Source organism: Babylonia areolata, chromosome 10 (assembly GCF_041734735.1).
Source record: "Babylonia areolata isolate BAREFJ2019XMU chromosome 10, ASM4173473v1, whole genome shotgun sequence".
In the NCBI taxonomy this organism is placed as follows: Eukaryota; Metazoa; Mollusca; class Gastropoda; order Neogastropoda; family Buccinidae; genus Babylonia; species Babylonia areolata.
In genome coordinates this window covers 24,537,153-24,556,689 of record NC_134885.1, presented here as the reverse complement: position 1 = coordinate 24,556,689, position 19,537 = coordinate 24,537,153, and the positions used below count along the sequence as shown (strand labels likewise).

The window sequence follows — 19,537 nt, the reverse complement described above, 5'->3', positions numbered from 1 at the left end:
TATTTGAGTATTGTCAAATTCAAAACAGCATTTCAAAAAATCCAATATCAGAGCTGTGCAATGTGACCTTCATCATGTTCATGCCAGCTACCAGGTGTTGGCATCTGTCAATCAGTGTCAGTCTAAAAATAGCCTGTCTGGGTGTCAAGTCTATTGATTATTTTTTATTATTTTATTGTGTCTGTACTCAAGATCAGTTCTGTCCACAGTTTCAGTTTGGAAGGATCAGCCATGCCGTTGTGTGAAAGTGATAAGGTTACCATTGAAAACTGTTTCAAGGAGAAAGTGAGTTTTCCTCTGAAATTGGATTTTTTTTTTTTTTTTTTTTTTTTACATGCTGTTTTGAATTTGACAATACTCGCATAATTTACGTCCGAACTTTTAGATATTTTGCAGACTTGTTGATGATATCCTAAGGTTACTTTGTGAAATTTTTCAATGAATTCGGTTTCTCTGTCACTGAGAAAATACTTGTCAAAAAGCGGTTCACTTTTTGGGGGACACCTGATACATAAAGAGGTCCTTATTTCTCCACGACATACGCGGAAACGTTACATCCTCCACGACATACGCGGAAACGTTACATCTTCCATTCAACTCCACAACCTGCTTCAGCGCTGTTACACGTCTGAGGGAGAGAGAGAGAGAGAGAGAGAGAGAGAGAGAGAGAGAGAGAAAAGATGACTCTTTGCACAGTGAGGACTGAACAGCTTCTAGGTGTTGATGCCGTTTTTACACGAAGAACGGTGAATGGGGGATGGAAAGGTTGGGGTTCAGTTGTGCAGAATCGTCTCGTAGGCGTCCCGCACGTCCTTGAAGACGTACAGAACCCAACCCTTCAAGGACAGCTGCAACATCGCCCAAATCACCGTCTGTCATGTTTCATTGTATCCACAAATCACCGTCTGTCATGTTTCATTGTATCCACAAATGACCGTCTGTCATGTTCAACGGTATCCACAAATCACCGTCTGTCATGTTCCACTGTATCCACAAATCACCGTCTGTCATGTTTCATTGTATCAACAAATCACAGTCTGTCATGTCATTATATCCACAAATCACAGTCTGTCATGTTTCACTGTATCCACAAATCACCGTCTGTCATGTTTCATTGTATCCACAAATCACAGTCTCTCATGTTTCACTGTATCCACAAATCACAGTCTGTCATGTTTCACTGTATCCACAAATCACAGTCTGTCATGTTTCATTGTATCCACAAATCACAGTCTATCATGTTTCATTGTATCCACAAATCACAGTCTGTCATGTTTCATTGTATCCACAAATCATAGTTTGTCATGTTTCATTGTATCCACAAATCACAGTCTGTCATGTTTCATTGTATCCACAAATCAGTCCGTCATGTTTCACTGTATCCACAAATCACCGTCTGTCATGTTTCATTATATCCACAAATCACCGTCTGTCATGTTTCATTATATCCACAAATCACAGTCTGTCATGTTTCACTGTATCCACAAATCACAGTCTGTCATGTTTCATTGTATCAACAAATCACAGTCTGTCATGTTTCATTGTATCAACAAATCACCGTCTGTCATGTTTCATTATATCCACAAATCACAGTCTGTCATGTTTCATTGTATCCACAAATCACAGTCTATCATTTTTCATTGTATCCACAAATCACAGTCTGTCATGTTTCATTGTATCCACAAATCACAGTCTGTCATGTTTCATTGTATCAACAAATCACCGTCTGTCATGTTTCATTGTATCCACAAATCACCGTCTGTCATGTTTCATTGTATCCACAAATCACAGTCTGTCATGTTTCACTGTATCCACAAATCACAGTCTGTCATGTTTCACTGTATCCACAAATCACAGTCTGTCATGTTTCACTGTATCCACAAATCACAGTCTATCATGTTTCATTGTATCCACAAATCACAGTCTGTCATGTTTCATTGTATCCACAAATCATAGTCTGTCATGTTTCATTGTATCCACAAATCACAGTCTGTCATGTTTCATTGTATCCACAAATCAGTCCGTCATGTTTCACTGTATCCACAAATCACCGTCTGTCATGTTTCATTATATCCACAAATCACCGTCTGTCATGTTTCATTATATCCACAAATCACAGTCTGTCATGTTTCATTGTATCCACAAATCACAGTCTGTCATGTTTCATTGTATCAACAAATCACCGTCTGTCATGTTTCATTGTATCCACAAATCAGTCTGTCATGTTTCATTATATCCACAAATCACAGTCTGTCATGCTTCATTGTATCCACAAATCACAGTCTGTCATGTTTCATTGTATCCACAAATCACAGTCTGTCATGTCATTGTATCCACAAATGACCGTCTGTCATGTTTCATTATATCCACAAATCACCGTCTGTCATGTTTCATTGTATCCACAAATCACCGTCTGTCATGTTTCATTGTATCCACAAATGACCGTATGCCATTTTTCATTGTATCCACAAATCACTGTTTGTCTCGCTTCATTGTATCCACAAATCACAGTCTGTCATGTTTCATTGTATCCACAAATGACCGTATGCCATTTTTCATTATATCCACAAATCACTGTTTGTCTCGCTTCATTGTATCCCTCTTCTTCGTAAAACCTCTGCTGTAGTTAGAATAACACTGTATTTTGATTCTGTCACACCAGATTTCTATATGTGAAATTTGAGCTGCACTCCCTGGGGAGAGTTCTGTCACCGCACTGCGGTGCCACCCTTTCATTTTTTGTTGTTGCCCTTTTTCTGTCTGCAAGTGTACTGGTGTGTCAAAGTGAAAAAAACCCAGTACATTTCAAACACTTAAAGATTAGAGAGATACGAAGAAAAAAAATGTCAACTTATTTTTTTTCCCAGTCAAATCATTCTAATTCAAAAGCTTTCTGTACCTGAATATCATCTACTTCTTCACTTACTGCCCATTATGTCTCTGGCATTTAGAGCAGCAAAGAAGGAATATCATTTAGCAGTTTTCTATACCTATTGAGAGCAGCAATGAAGGAATATCGTTTAGCAGTTTTCTATACCTAATTAGAGCAGCAAGGAAGGAATATCATATCAGCAGTTTTCTATACCTAATTAGAGCAGCAAGGAAGGAATATCATTCAGCAGTTTTCTATACTTATTGAGAGCAGCAATGAACGAATATCGTTTAGCAGTTTTCTATACCTAATTAGAGCAGCAAGGAAGGAATATCATATCAGCAGTTTTCTATACCTAATTAGAGCAGCAAGGAAGGAATATCATTCAGCAGATTTCTATACCTATTGAGAGCAGCAATGAAGGAATATCATTCAGCAGTTTTCTATACCTAATTAGAGCAGCAATGAAGGAATATCATTCAGCAGTTTTCTATACCTAATTAGAGCAGCAAGGAAGGAATATAATTCAGCAGTTTTCTATACCTATTTAGAACAGCAAGGAAGGAATATCATTCAGCAGTTTTCTATACCTAATTAGAGCAGCAAGGAAGGAATATAATTCAGCAGTTTTCTATACCTATTTAGAACAGCAAGGAAGGAATATAATTCAGCAGTTTTCTATACCTATTTAGAACAGCAAGGAAGGAATATCATTCAGCAGTTTTCTATACCTATTTAGAACAGCAAGGAAGGAATATCATTCAGCAGTTTTCTATACCTATTTAGAACAGCAAGGAAGGAATATCATTCAGCAGTTTTCTATACCTATTTAGAACAGCAAGGAAGGAATATCATTCAGCAGTTTTCTATACCTAATTAGAGCAGCAAGGAAAGAATATCATTCAGCAGTTTTCTATACCTATTTAGAACAGCAAGAAAGGAATATCATTCAGCAGTTTTCTATACCTAATTATAGCAGCAATGAAGGAATATCATTCAGCAGTTTTCTATACCTAACCCAGGCCTGCAAAGCCACAACCAACGCTGCGCCAGAAATACCACCCAGAGAGCAGCTCCATTGCCTCCGGAGAATTGTAGAAGCCTAGAAAACCTAACTATTCTGTAACCAAACCCGTACAGCCAGGGGTCAGTACTTACGATGACGTTGGAGTTGGAGTTGGAGGGGTCAATCTGGAGTTTAGCCAGCACATCGATGCCGTTGGTCAGTTTGAGGGACTGGTACAGCATGTCCTGTCCCTCCACCTTAAGCTGGAGGATGGTGAACACGTTGTTCTTCCTCAGCTTCTGCGACACCGTGTCTGCAACAGGAGGATACACCAGTGTTTCAGTATCTCAGAGAGAAAATCTTTTGACACGTTAGTAGACAAAACGGTGATATATGCATTACCTCCACAGTAAAGACAAACATTCCAACAATAACACCTATTCATAGTAAACATATTCCCAAACCGGAAAAGGTCAGTGCATTTATATAAATTTCTGCCACAACACACACACACACACACACACACACACACACATACAAATTTACATTTGCAGAGATACACCTGTAATACCTGTGATGCTTGGTAACGGTGAACACATTCGCAGTGTTTATATACAGCACTCATAAGCCATCCGGAAACACAGTACACACGAGGTTCACTTTCATTTGTGACGAGTAAGAAAAAGATGCAAGAAAAAAGGCATAATAATGGAATGAAGCAGACCGGTTTACTGTATTATTCATTTGCAATGCCACACTCACTAATATCAGTAAAACACAGCAACGTTGTTCCTCAGTTTCTGGGACACCATTATTGTAAAAGGAGAAGTGATACCTGTGTGTGTGTGTGTGTGTGTGTGTGTGTGTGTGTGTGTGTGTGTGTGTGTGTGTGTGTGTGTTTGTGCGTGCATGCATGCGTGCGTGCGTGTGTGTGTGTGTGTGTGTGTGTGTGTGTGTGTGTGCGTGTGCGCGTGTGTGTGTGACTATCATAGCCGCCTACCTTTCAGAATCCAAATTTATTATCTCGCTGGGGGGATTTTTTGGAAGCGGGGTGGGGGGTGGAGGGGATACTGTACTGTGTCAGTCATACATTGTACACGGTTTGTTTTTTTCCAGAACACGAAGGACAAACATATTTTTCCAATACTTTTCCAGACTAACATGACTGGATGAACTTTGGACAAACACAAAGCAAGACAATCCTCTCACACCTAATTCAGTTTAAAAAGTATATCAAAATACACCTCTTCCGTTCTGCCTACCATCTTACTGACTCATGTGCTTGCTTCTTAAGGGGCTTCTGCTGGTCGTGAGTGTGTGTGTGCTGGTGTGTTTGTTTGTGAACACGCATGTTCATGTTTGATGCACTTGAGGCATGCATGTTTGTGTATGTAAACTTTTTTTTTTTTTACTGTGAACACCACGAGCTCCCTGCCTGGGAGAAGTGAGCATCAATCTGCATTATCATCATTATTATGAAGACAACTGACCCACAAATCTGCATTATTGTTATTTAACATTACTTTGCACCCTGACCAATGGAACCCAGGAAGACAACAGAACCACGAATCTGTTTTTATTTTCTGTTTGGTTGGTTTTTTCAGCACTGAACGAGAGTGGGGGACCAAGGGAGAGAACTGACCGGCTTTGTGCTGCACGTCGCTGATGACGTACTGAACCTCGTCGGTGGTGGGGATCTCCTTCCAGTAGTTCATGAAAGTCCTCTTGTCCATCTCCCCCTCCTCCACGAACAGCACGTGCATGGGCACCATGCAGCTGAAGTTGAACACGTCGATGTTGTTATTCACCGCTACCTGGGGACACCAGAATGGTTTTTGTTGTTGGTGAGCAGGAAGATGGAATTTAGACGCTTAGCTGCCAATTCAGTATCTGGGTTCTTCTTCTTCTTCTTCTGCGTTCGTGGGCTTCAACTCCCACGTTCACTCGTATATACGCGAGTGGGCTTTTTACGTGTATGACCGTTTTTACCCCGCCATGTAGGCAGCCATACTCCGCTTTCGGGGGTGTGCATGCTGGGTATGTTCTTGTTTCCATAACCCACCGAACGCTGACATGGATTACAGGATCTTTAACGTGCGTATTTGATCTTATGCTTGTGTATACACACGAAGGGGGTTCAGGCACTGGCAGGTCTGCACATATGTTGACCTGGGAGATCGTAAAAATCTCCACCCTTTACCCACCAGGCGCCGTCACCGTGATTCGAACCCGGGACCCTCAGATCGAAAGTCCAACGCTTTAACCATTCGGCTTTGGCGCCCGTCAGTATCTGGGTTCCAATCCCAGTATCGCCCTTTCTCCCAAGTTTGACTGGAAAATGAAACTAAGCATCTAGTCATGGACTTGGCACACTGGAAAAAGAACCCATGGAGTGATGGCCTAGAGGTAACGCGTCCGCTTAGTAAGCGAGAAAATCTGAGCGCGCTGGTTCGAATCACTACTCAGCCGTTGATATTTTCTCCCCCTCCACTAGACCTTGAGTGGTGGTCTGGACGCTAGTCACTCGGATGAGACGATAAACCGAGGTCCCGTGTGCAGCATTCACTTAGCGCACGTAAAAGAACCCACGGCAACAAAAGGGTTGTTCCTCGCAAACTTCTGTAGAAAAATCCACTTCAATAGGAAAAACAAAGAAAACTGCACGCAGGAAAAACTACAAAAAAAAAAAAAAAAAATGGGTGGCGCTGTAGTGTTAGCCACGCGCTCTCCCTGGGGAGAGCAGCCCGAATTTCACACAGATAAATCTGTTGTGATAAAAAGAAATACAACAACAACAACATACAACAACAACATGAGTGTTGTCCTGAAGCAAAATTCTGCAGAAGAAATCCAGCCTGATAGGTACACAAATATACATGCAAGCACTCAAGGCCTGATCAAGCGTGTTTGGTTATGCTGCTTTCAGGGACCTGCCTAGCAGATGTGGTCTGAAATATGTGGCTTTGTCCAAAGGCAGTGACACTTGCTTGAGAAACAAACTGACACTGAAACTGAGCTTTAGTTTCTTCACTGGCCGCACAGTATGCTTCTACCTTACTTCATTGTGACACTCTTAGACAAGTGGTGTATGATATGTACGATTAGTGGTGCGATGACTGTGATGTGTGTGTGTGTGTGTGTGTGTGTGTGTGTGTGTGTGTGTGTGTGTGTGTGTGTGTGTGTGTGTGTGTGTGTGTGTGTGTGTGTGTGAACATAAATTAGTGTTGCAGGGGTTCGGATGGACGCCTGTGCAGGGTTATGCATAAACGTTTTTCGTTTTAGTGTTCAAAAGCATGTCTGACACATATGATTTTACGTTATGCAGTGCAACTGTGTGTGTTTTTACATAGAATGGTGTTGAACAAAATAAAATAATATCATCATTACCTTTCAGCCAACTTTTATGCAGTTAAAAAAAATCACTCATTTTTTACTGTTTTCTTCTCGCTTTTTTCCTTTTAAAGACAATGTCATTGTCCAAAGGGCATACAACCTCATGTACCTAACTTGACCCCCCACCCCCCTAAATCCCCTGAACCCATCCTCAACCCTCAAGACCCGCACACCTTTCTTCAACAACAACAAGCAGACTACCTGATTGCACAAAGCAGTCTCACCTTCAACATGAGCAGTGGCTCCATCTTTTCCACCTGTCCTGTGGTGCTGAGCTGTAGCGACGTGCTGGCGCTGCTGTTGGGGAGGAGAGGACTCTGCATCTGTAGTGGGGTGGCCGGCATCAGACCAAAACTGAACGCACACACAACAACGCAACACTGTCATCACCACCTGGTGCGGTGGCCGGAGTCAATCCAAACTTAGCGCACACACAACAACACAACATGAAATTGTCATCACCGATTGTAATGGTGGCCGGCGTCAGGCCAAAACTGAACGCACACACGTAAACACAACACTGTCATCACTACCTGTTGTGGTGGCCGGCGTCAGGCCAAAACTGAACGCACACACAACACAACACTGTCATCACTACCTGTTGTGGTGGCCGGCGTCAGGCCAAAACTGAACGCATACACGTAAACACAACACTGTCATCACTATCTGTTGTGGTGGCCGGCGTCAGGCAGAAACTGAACACACACACAACACAACACTGTCATCACCATCTGTTATGGTGGCCGGCGTCAGGCCAAAACTGAGCGCACACACAACACAACACAGTCATCACCATCTGTTATGGTGGCCGGCGTCAGGCCAAAACTGAGCGCACACACAACACAACACTGTCATCACCATCTGTTATGGTGGCCGGCGTCAGGCCAAAACTGAGCGCACACACAACACAACACTGTCATCACTACCTGTTATGGTGGCCGGCGTCAGGCCAAAACTGAGCACACACACAACACAGTCATCACCATCTGTTGTGGTGGCCGGCGTCAGGCCAAAACTGAGCGCACACACAACACAACACTGTCATCACTACCTGTTATGGTGGCCGGCGTCAGGCCACAAAACTGAGCGCACACACAACACAACACTGTCATCACTACCTGTTATGGTGGCCGGCGTCAGGCCAAAACTGAGCGCACACACAACACAACACTGTCATCACTACCTGTTGTGGTGGCCGGCGTCAGGCCAAAACTGAACGCACACACAACACAACACTGTCATCACTACCTGTTGTGGTGGCCGGCGTCAGGCCAAAACTGAGCGCACACACAACACAACACTGTCATCACCATCTGTTATGGTGGCCGGCGTCAGGCCAAAACTGAGCGCACACACAACACAACACAGTCATCACCATCTGTTATGGTGGCCGGCGTCAGGCCAAAACTGAGCGCACACACAACACAACACTGTCATCACCATCTGTATGGTGGCCGGCGTCAGGCCAAAACTGAGCGCACACACAACACAACACAGTCATCACTACCTGTTATGGTGGCCGGCGTCAGGCCAAAAGTGAACACACACACACCACAACACAGTCATCACCATCTGTTATGGTGGCCGGAGTCCGGCCAAAACTGAGCGCACACACAACACAACACTGTCATCACTACCTGTTGTGGTGGCCGGCGTCAGACCAAAACAGTGCGCATACACGTAAACACAACACTGTCATCACCATCTGTTATGGTGGCCGGCGTCAGGCCAAAACTGAGCGCACACACAACACAACACTGTCATCACTACCTGTTGTGGTGGCCGGCGTCAGGCCAAAACTGAGCGCGCACACAACACAACACTGTCATCACCATCTGTTGTGGTGGCCGGAGTCAGGCCAAAAGTGAACGCACACACAACACAACACTGTCATCACCATCTGTTATGGTGGCCGGCGTCAGGCCAAAACTGAGCGCACACACAACACAACACAGTCATCACCATCTGTTATGGTGGCCGGCGTCAGGCCAAAACTGAGCGCACACACAACACAACACTGTCATCACTACCTGTTGTGGTGGCCGGCGTCAGGCCAAAACTGAGCGCGCACACAACACAACACTGTCATCACCATCTGTTATGGTGGCCGGCGTCAGGCCAAAAGTGAACGCACACACAACACTGTCATTACCATCTGTTGTGGTGGCTGGAGTCAGGCCAAAACTGAGCGCACACACGTAAACACAACACTGTCATCACCATCTGTTATGGTGGCCGGCGTCAGGCCAAAAGTGAACGCACACACAACACAACACAGTCATCACCATCTGTTATGGTGGCCGGCGTCAGGCCAAAACTGAGCCCACACACAACACAACACAGTCATCACCATCTGTTATGGTGGCCGGCGTCAGGCCAAAAGTGAGCGCACTCACAACACAACACTGTCATCATTATGTATATCAGAGTGGATTTTACGAAAAAATTTTGCCAGGGACAACTTTCTTGTTGCGGTGGGGTGTGTGTGTGTGTGTGGGGGGGGGGGGGGTTGGTTTTTTTTACAAGCGCCAAGTGTCTTTTTACTACATGCTGCACACTGCACTTCATCTGAATGACTAGTATCTAGACCACCACCACTAAAGAACTATCTGGGAAAGAGAAAATTCTGGTTAGTGTGGGATCGAATAATGGAACTTACAAAGACTCTGTCACTTACACCTGAGACCTATAAGAAGTCACTGACAAGTGGGACTCATTAGATGTCACTGACAAGTGGGACCTGCTGGATGTCACTGACTAGTGGGACCTGCCGGATGTCACTGACAAAAGGGACCTACTGGATGTCACTGACAAAGGGACCTGCCGGATGTCACTGACAAGTGGGACCTGCCGGATGTCACTGACATGTGGGACCTGCCGGATGTCACTGACAAATGGGACCTATTGCATGTCACTGACAAGTGAAACATATTGGATGTCACCTACACGTGGGACCTGCCGGTTGTCACTGACTAGTGGGACCTATTGGATGTCACTGACTAGTGGGACCTATTGGATGTCACCGACAAGTGTGACCTATTGGATGTCACTGACAAGTGTGGCCAATTGGATGTCACTGACAAGTGGGACCTATTGGATGTCACTGACAAGTGTGACCTATTGGATGTCACTGACAAGTGTGACCTATTGGATGTCACTGACAAGTGGGACCTATTGGATGTCAATGACTAGTGGGACGTATTGGATGTCACCGACTAGTGGGACCGACAAGTGGGACCTGTTGGATGTCACCGACAAGTGGGACCTATTGGATGTCACTGACTAGTGTGACCTATTGGATGTCACCGACAAGTGTGACCTATTGGATGTCACTGACTAGTGTGACCTATTGGATGTCACTGACAAGTATGACCTATTGGATGTCACTGACTAGCGGGACCTATTGGGTGTCACCGACAAGTGGAACCTATTGGATGTCACTGACTAGTGTGACCTATTGGATGTCACCGACAAGTGGAACCTATTGGATGTCACCCACAAGTGGGACCTATTGGATGTCACTGAGTAGTAGGACCTATTGGATGTCACTGACTAGTGGAACCTATTGGATGTCACTGACTAGTGGGACCTATTGGGGGTAATGACTAGTGGGACCTACTGGATGTCACTGACTAGTGGAACCTATTGGATGTCACTGACTAGTGGAACCTATTGGGGGCAATGACTAGTGGAACCTATTGGATGTCACCGACAAGAGGGGCCTATTGGATGTCACTGAGTAGTAGGACCTATTGGATATCACTGACTAGTGGTACCTATTTGATGTCACCGACAAGTGGAACCTATTGGATGTCACTGACTAGTGTGACCTATTGGATGTCACTGACAAGTGTGACCTATTGGATGTCACTGACAAGTGTGACCTATTGGATGTCACTGACTAGTGTGACCTATTGGATGTCACTGACTAGTGTCACCTATTGGATATCACCGACAAGTGGAACATATTAGATGTCACCCACAAGTGGGACCTATTGGATGTCACTGACAAGTGGAACCTATTGGATGTCACTGAATAGTGGGACCTATTGGATGTCACTGAATAGTTGGACCTATTGGATTCACCGACAAGTGGGACCTATTGGGGGTAATGACTAGTGGGATCTACTGGATGTCACTGACTAGTGGAACCTATTGGATGTCACTGACTAGTGGAACCTATTGGGGGCAATGACTAGTGGAACCAATTGGATGTCACCGACAAGTGGGGCCTATTGGATGTCACTGACTAGTGGGACCTATTGGATGTCACCGACAAGTGTGACCTATTTGATGTCACCGACAAGTGGAACCTATTGGATGTCACTGACTAGTGTGACCTATTGGATGTCACTGACTAGTGGGACCTATTGGATGTCACCGACAAGTGGAACCTATTGGATGTCACTGACTAGTGGGACATATTGGATGTCACCGACAAGTGGGACCTATTGGATGTCACTGACAAGTGGGACCTATTGGATGTCACCCACAAGTGGGACCTATTGGATGTCACTGAGTAGTAGGACCCATTGGATGTCACTGACTAGTGGAACATATTGGATGTCACTGACTAGTGGGACCTATTGGGGGTAATGACTAGTGGGACCTACTGGATGTCACTGACTAGTGGAACCTATTGGATGTCACTGACTAGTGGAACCTATTGGGGGCAATGACTAGTGGAACCTATTGGATGTCACCGACAAGTGGGGCCTATTGGATGTCACTGAGTAGTAGGACCTATTGGATATCACTGACTAGTGGGACCTATTGGATGTCACTGACTAGTGGAACCTATTGGATGTCACTGACTAGTGGGACCTATTGGATGTCACTGACAAGTGGAACCTATTGGATGTCACTGAATAGTGGGACCTATTGGATGTCACTGACTAGTGGGACCTATTGGATTCACCGACAAGTGGGACCTATTGGATGTCACTGACTAGTGGAACCTATTGGGGGCAATGACTAGTGGGACCTATTGGATGTCACTGACTAGTGGAACCTATTGGGGGCAATGACTAGTGGAACCTTTTGGATGTCACTGACTAGTGGAACCTATTGGATGTCACTGACTAGTGGAACCTATTGGGGGTAATGACTAGTGGAACCTACTGGATGTCACTGACTAGTGGAACCTATTGGGGGCAATGACTAGTGGAACCTTCTGGATGTCACTGACTAGTGGAACCTACTGGGGACAATGACTAGTGGAACCTACTGGATGTCACTGACTAGTGGAACCAGACTCTCAAAGGTAAAACATTTTTTAAGACTTTCCCAGCCCTCAAAACAGTTCTCTCGTTTTCCCAAAACATTTCCATACTTCCATGAGTCTGTACGAACTCTGTAAGTAAAAATCAAGGCATGCGTGAATTAGCAACCATCCCAAGTTTTCTCTGGTTTGTACTGACCTGTTTTTGCTGAACTGTATGTCAAAGCCAGACATGGGCTGTGTGGCTTTGTTCATGAAGGTCAGCTCCATAAAGATCTGACCGTTTCTGCGTGCAAATGTGCCGGTGATCTCTAGATCTTTGCCCTCGTCCGCAGGTAGCCACACCTGAACACAAAAAAAGATAACTTCAGTTGATATAAGTACACAAACAGAAAAAAGATATATTCAGGCGATATAAGTACACACACACACACACACACACACACACACACACACACACACACACACACACACACACACACACACACACACACACACACACACACACACACACACACACACATAAATTCAGGTGATATAAGTACACGAACACAAAAAAGATAAATTCAGTCGATATAAGTAAACGAACACAAAAAAGATAAATTCAGTCGATATAAGTACACGAACACAAAAAAGATAATTCAGTCGATATAAGTACACGAACACAGAAAAGATAAATTCAAGTGATATAAGTACACAAACACAAAAAGATAAATTTCAGTCGATATAAGTACACAAACACAAAAAAGATATATTCAGTCGATATAATTACACAAACACAAAAAAGATATATTCAGGCGATATAATAACACAAACACAAAAAAGATAAATTTCAGTCGATATAAGTACACAAACACAAAAAAGATATATTCAGTCGATATAATTACACAAACACAAAAAAGATATATTCAGGCGATATAATAACACAAACACAAAAAAGATAAATTCAGGCGATATAAGCACACAAACATACACAAAATAAAGATAAATTCGGTCGATACAAGTATACAAACAACTTCAAGACTGATTTCTACATGACTGGCACTGTTGATTTGCATATAGATCTTATCTAACCTGTTCTAGCCTAATCTTAACTTTTTGGATAGATTAAAAATTATTACTAGCAGAACATACTATTCAGTAACTATGAAGCACACTGCAACTAAGAACACCAAACACAATGTAACAGTATGACCACAATAATTATTGTCAAAAAATTATGTATGGAATTGAATGTATAAGGGCCATAATTTTACATTAAATCTAAAACTTTTCGGCGACAAAATGCATTCTTCCAAAACTATACACCACATTAATACCTGATGTCACATACACTTTCTGTCTTGAAGGTGAAACAAAATGTGTTGGCTTGGAAAACCTGAATATATTCTTATTGAAAGATGTTGGTATATATGGTTCACTCACATTGGGCTGTTAAAAAAATACGGTAAGTTCATTATTTGAGATTGTTGTAGATGTCCATTTCTGGCCTGAAAACATTATTGCGTACCCTGCTCAGTTTAAAGACTTCAATAATATGACTCACACACACACACACACACACACACACACACACACACACACACACACACACACACACACACACACACACACATCAAGAAGCGCCATCACCGTTACGATAAAGAGCCATGATATAGGAATGGGCTAACGGAGAAAGAAACCACTTTGTGTGAGAAATCGCGGGAAGTCCCATTTATCTTTATTTTAAGAAAATATATTTTCCTAGTCATCGGAGTTGGGTTTCTTGTCTTTTCACAATACAAACCTAAGAGAAAATGAGAGAGAGAAAAGGGAACGAGATAGGGGGGGAACGGTAACGACGATCATGATAATGACATTTGGCGTTAGTTGAAGACATCAAAAATAGACGGTAAAGGTGATGCCACAGTACTGGTTTAAAAAAAAAGTGTGAATGTATGTGTATGTCAGTGAATGAGTGAGTGAGCGGGTGAGTGTGTGTGTGTGTGTGTGTGTGTGTGTGTGTGTGTGTGTGTGTGTGTGTGTGTGTCCTTATGTGTGTGTGTGTGTGTGTGTGTGTGTGTGTGTGTGTGTGTGTGTGTGTGTGTCTTTTATGTGTGTTCACTCTGTCTTTAAAATGTTTTCATGTTCTAAGTGTCTTCTGTGAAACTGAGAATCTATTTTCAGTGCAACCGTGCATGCGAAAGGATGCCGACACAAACAGATGAACAAATGAGCAAGCATGAAATGAAGAACATTCTAAATGAATGATAGAAAAACGTTGCATCACAACAAACATCAAAACTATTTTGGTCCAGTTTTCACGTGCCCTACGTGAGGGTAAAGCATTGTGAAACGCCTTTCTATGCTATCACATTTATGTGGAAAGTTGACTCATTTTTATATTATTCCCAACATCCAGAAACATTTCGGTTCAAGTCATATTATATCATATCATGTTATATTATATTATATTATATCATATTGATTTCTGTGTGATTTATACATATTGCCTAAATTGTGTTGTTTGCTATTGATTCCGATGTTGAATTGGAGGTCGATGCATTGCAGTGATCGATCTTATGTGATATACAATAAATAGTTGCGTTATAGTGTCATTACTGTTCATGTCTTCGCTAACGCCACTGTCATTATCATGATTGTCGTTGTCGTCGCCCCCTTTTTTTTCTCTCTTTTCTTTTTCTCTCTCTGTCATTTTTCTCTAAGATATGCACTGGAAAATGACAAGAGAAACAAACTCCGATGATAAAGGAAATATTTTTGATTAAAATAGTGTGAGAAATTGTGGGGGCGTCACCCACGATTTCTCGCAATTGAGAGAAAATGTGGGAGGAGAACGACCACGCTTTCTCGCAATCCCACGATTTTTCTCAAAGTGAGAGAGATCGTGGAATTGCGAGAAATCGTGGGCTAACCCCCTCTTTCTCTTTTCTTTTCCTCTCTCTCATTTTTCTCTAAGATTTGAATTGGGAAAAGACAAGAAACTAGCTCTGATGTTTGAGGAAATATTTTGATGAAAAAAATGGGGACTTCCCAAGCTTTCTCACACATTGTGAGAGAGATAGTGGTGGCGCCTCCCACGATTTCTCTCAACGTGAGAAAAATCGTGGGATTGCGAGAAATCATGGGCTTACACGCCCGCTCGCCCGCTTACACACACTTACCTCCTCAAACATATTATCGGAACCCTGTGCTTTGTCAAAGGCCATCAGAAAGACAGCTGCCACCATCAGCAGAACGTACATGCTGCTCCTGCTCCTCCCCATTGTGTATGATCGGTACTTCTGTGTTTGTCACACACACACACACACACACACACACACACACACACACCACGCAAACACATAAGCATCACTAAAAAAACACACACATACACCACGCAAGCACACAAACAACACACACACACACACACACACACACACACACACACACACACACATGCAGAACGTATGCACAAAACACATACACATGCGTAATACAAAGTGTTAGGGTATTTATCAATATTTTGATTGTTCAACGTAAATTATGAAAATGCTAACATGTTTCATATAAAGCCAGTATGTGATATCCCGACAAGGCAGAGAAATATATCATGTATATTTATTCATTTATAATGCAAGACTGAAAATGCTTCAAAAAGAAAATATTTTTGCTAGCGACGAGAGATGGAAGATAGCTTTATGAAATCAAAGAAATATTGCATGCATTACGAGAACAGAAAATGTACGTTGTATTATTAAGATCAAATCCAGGTGGATTTCATAAGACGAGAAGAACACTGATTACTTTTGTGGGTTAGAAAAATGGCATCACTCGAGTAAGCAAAGGCATTATACATGAAGCAATCTTACTCTTCTTTTTTTTTTTTTTTGTATCATGAGCAAAAACAAAATGTAGAAGATAAAAAAATGAAATGTAGAAGAACGCAACAAGTATTGAATGATCATCCTAACTTATCGAGGACGTTTCAGTTGGTACAGAAGGTAAAATAACATCAGATGAAGCTATGATAGTCATAAGAAATAATTATGAACAGACAGCCTTCAAGACTCACTTGTGATAGACTTTAAATTTAAAAAAAAAAAAAAAAAAAAAAAAAAAAAAAAAAAAATCCAAGCTTTTTATATATTGTGTATAATTTCAAATTGTAATGTTTAAGATGAGAAAGATCAGTTTGAAGCAAATTAAGTCCTCTAGCATTAATTACAGAGTAATTTCCCTTTTTTACTATTTGCACCAAAACGTTTGCAAAATAAATAAAACTTCCATGCTTAGCAAAAGAAGTTCCTGTTTGAACAAAAAATGATAATAATGACTGCTCTTGTTGTTGGGTCAGAATATCAGATCAATGTGCCAAGTTTAGAGAATACAAAAAATATAAATATAACAGTAAATGCAGTTTGCATATAATTAGGCTTCATTTTTTATTTTTTTGTGCCCATCCCAGAGGTGCAATATTGTTTTAAACAAGATGACTGGAAAGAACCTAATTTGTCCTGTTTTTATGCCTAATTTGGTGTCAACTGCAAAGTATTTGCAGAGAAAATGTCAATGTTTAAGTTTACCACGGACACACACACACACACACACACACACACAACACACACACACACACACACACACAACCGAACACCGGGTTAAAACATAGACTCACTTTGTTTACACAAGTGAGTCAAAAATGATAAAAGCCGGGGAAGTGACGGTTGTGTGCATGAACAAAAAAAAAATCTCCAGAAAGAAACTGACATTTGTACTGTCCCATCGGTCCCTGAAAGATTTGAAAGAAAAGAACTGTCAACTACTCAAAAACAAGAAATAATCATCTGTATTGCGGAAGAAGGTGAACGGAAATGATAGATCAAAACTGGGTAAGTACTATATTACTGAATGCTAAGTATAAAAATCGAATCTTCCCATATAACAATCAGAATAAGATTAGTATTGTTCTAGTTCGCCAATGAGGACCAAACAGAACTTATATGGTCGAGGAACATTGCTGATGAAGTCAGGTTACACACTCAAATACATATATAAATAAACATGCACACACATGTAATCATAATATTATATGCATGCATGTCGAAAATGTATACACACACATCAATGAGGATCAAACAGAATTTATACGGTCGAGATACATTGGTGATGATGTCAGGTTACACACTCAAATACATACATAAATAAACATGCACACACATGTAATCATAATACATGCATGCATGACGAAAAAGCATACACACACATACAATAAATAGCATGCATTACATAAACATACCTATATATATATATACAAATGGACAAGAGAGAGAGAGAGAGAGAGAGAGAGAGAGAGAGAGAGACCTCAAGTTCGGGTGGTGCTGAAGCTGCGAGAAAACCAATTCCGTATTTATTCTTCTTCGCGGTGGGTCACTGTTGAATGTGGTTAGCACTAAGGCAACTGCGCACTTTTATAGTTTATTTTGAGCGGTACAGTCTACTTCATCTTATCAGGATTGTACGCCTGTGATGAAAAATCCACACTGTTGAGGTGATTGACAAATGTGATTGACAGCTCTCTTGGAGAGAGAGAGAGAGAGAGAGGAGGCGTGGCGTTGGGGGGCGGAGGGAGACGTGTGTGTGTGTGTGTGTGTGTGTGTGTGTGTGTGTGTATGTGTGTGTGTGTGTCTGTGTGTTGTTGTTGTTGTTGTTGGTGGTGGTGGTGGTGGTGTTTTCAAAATGTAGTAAATCGTTTCAGCTGCACGAAAATACATTCAAATTCAGATTTCACAATCTTTGGACCAGTTTCCCGGATGGCTTGAACGTCTGGAACTTGCAGGCTTCATCAGTAGTCCACCTCACACCCTCTCCTGTCATTACTACCCCTACCCTACCCCCAACCCACGCACCTCTCTCTCTCTCTCTCTCTCTCTCTCTCTCTTTCCCTTCCTCTATCTATCTCTCTGTTTTCAAGTGTATTCTGTTTACTTTCCGTTTGAGTTTTTTCTTCAGAATTTTTTTCCTCTGATAACCCTTTCCTTACCGTGTGTTCTTGCTAAGTATTAGGGCCTCGGTTAATCTCTCATCTCACCCGAAAGACTAGCAACGAGACCAGCACTGAAGATCGACTGCAAGGGATGGAGGAGGAGGAGGAGGGGGGAGGTGAAAAAAAATACCGATCGGTAAATGGTAATCGAAGCAGTGGACACTAATTTCCTAGTCAGACGCATTGCCAATGTACCACCGCCCCACGTGCAGCAGGTGATGGAGAACAGCTTGTGACGATAAGGCAGGAGAGGCGGAGGTGTGGGGCGGGGTGGTGGTGGGCTGGACGGAGAAGGGGTGGTGGTGGTCGAGAGCCACGAAGAGACACGGCAGGGAGAGAGGGCAGGAAATTAGGACCATTACACTATTTTGACTGGATTGGATTACGGTCCGAATGATTGACAGGACGAGATTGTTGTAACAGCAGGGTGGAGCCAAGCTTCGGGTCACTGAATAACTGGTTGCTGATCACGTTAGGAGGAGTTCAGCCAGTTCAAACCAATATCGCTCCTGAATGTCGAAGGAAAAATCTTCTGTCATGGCTGCAAGACTGAAAAAATGCCTCACAGAAAATGAGTACCTGGATGTGTCAGTCCAGAAAGGCGGCATCCCAGGAGATCCTGGTTGTGTAGAATGATTTGGGATACAATCCAAAGAGCAAAGGCAGAGAAAAAGAACCTGGTATGATGAGTCCCTAAAAGATACAAATAGAGGAAAGGAAACCAAGCAGACAGCAGAAGAAGGCCTGCATAACATAGACCAGTGTGGCCTTCCTGGCAAATATAAAGTGTGGTGCCTACAGTCTATGCTGATACCAAAGCTCCTGTGGCCTCTCCTGATATATATCAGCTGTAGTACAATCGAGTCGATCGTTGAGGCAAAGATCAACAAGTACACACGCAAATGGCTTGGTGTCCCACCTGGTCTCACTGATGTAGCACTCTGCTGTGGCCAAGCAAAGCTGAGGCTACCTCTGAAATCCCTTATCGAAGAATACAAGGTTGGGAAGGCAAGACTTCTCAGC

General features: G+C 42.6%; 1 protein-coding gene across 1 annotated transcript; it reads right to left on the bottom strand.

The window, feature by feature from the left end:
* Nucleotides 1–682: 682 nt before the first annotated feature.
* Nucleotides 683–15,772, bottom strand: LOC143286513 (AP-2 complex subunit beta-like). Its single transcript, XM_076594096.1, has 6 exons — nucleotides 15,657–15,772; nucleotides 12,692–12,837; nucleotides 7,496–7,625; nucleotides 5,521–5,692; nucleotides 4,031–4,191; nucleotides 683–848 (listed from the first exon to the last, which is right to left on the bottom strand). Exons 1-6 carry the CDS (start codon nucleotides 15,756–15,758, stop codon nucleotides 774–776), a joined length of 786 nt encoding a protein of 261 aa, XP_076450211.1. The 5' UTR covers nucleotides 15,759–15,772; the 3' UTR covers nucleotides 683–773.
* Nucleotides 15,773–19,537: the final 3,765 nt, after the last annotated feature.

Bases quoted from the DNA above. Each gene is read 5' to 3' on its own strand.
- LOC143286513 (XM_076594096.1), bottom strand. From the start codon at position 15,758: ATGGGGAGGAGCAGGAGCAGCATGTACGTTCTGCTGATGGTGGCAGCT. The intron at 12,838-15,656 runs GTAAGTGTGTGT...TTTTGTGTTCAG, and splicing joins CCGATAATATGTTTGAGGAG to GTGTGGCTACCTGCGGACGA. The intron at 7,626-12,691 runs GTCAGTACAAAC...GTGTGCGTTCAG, and splicing joins ATACAGTTCAGCAAAAACAG to TTTTGGTCTGATGCCGGCCA.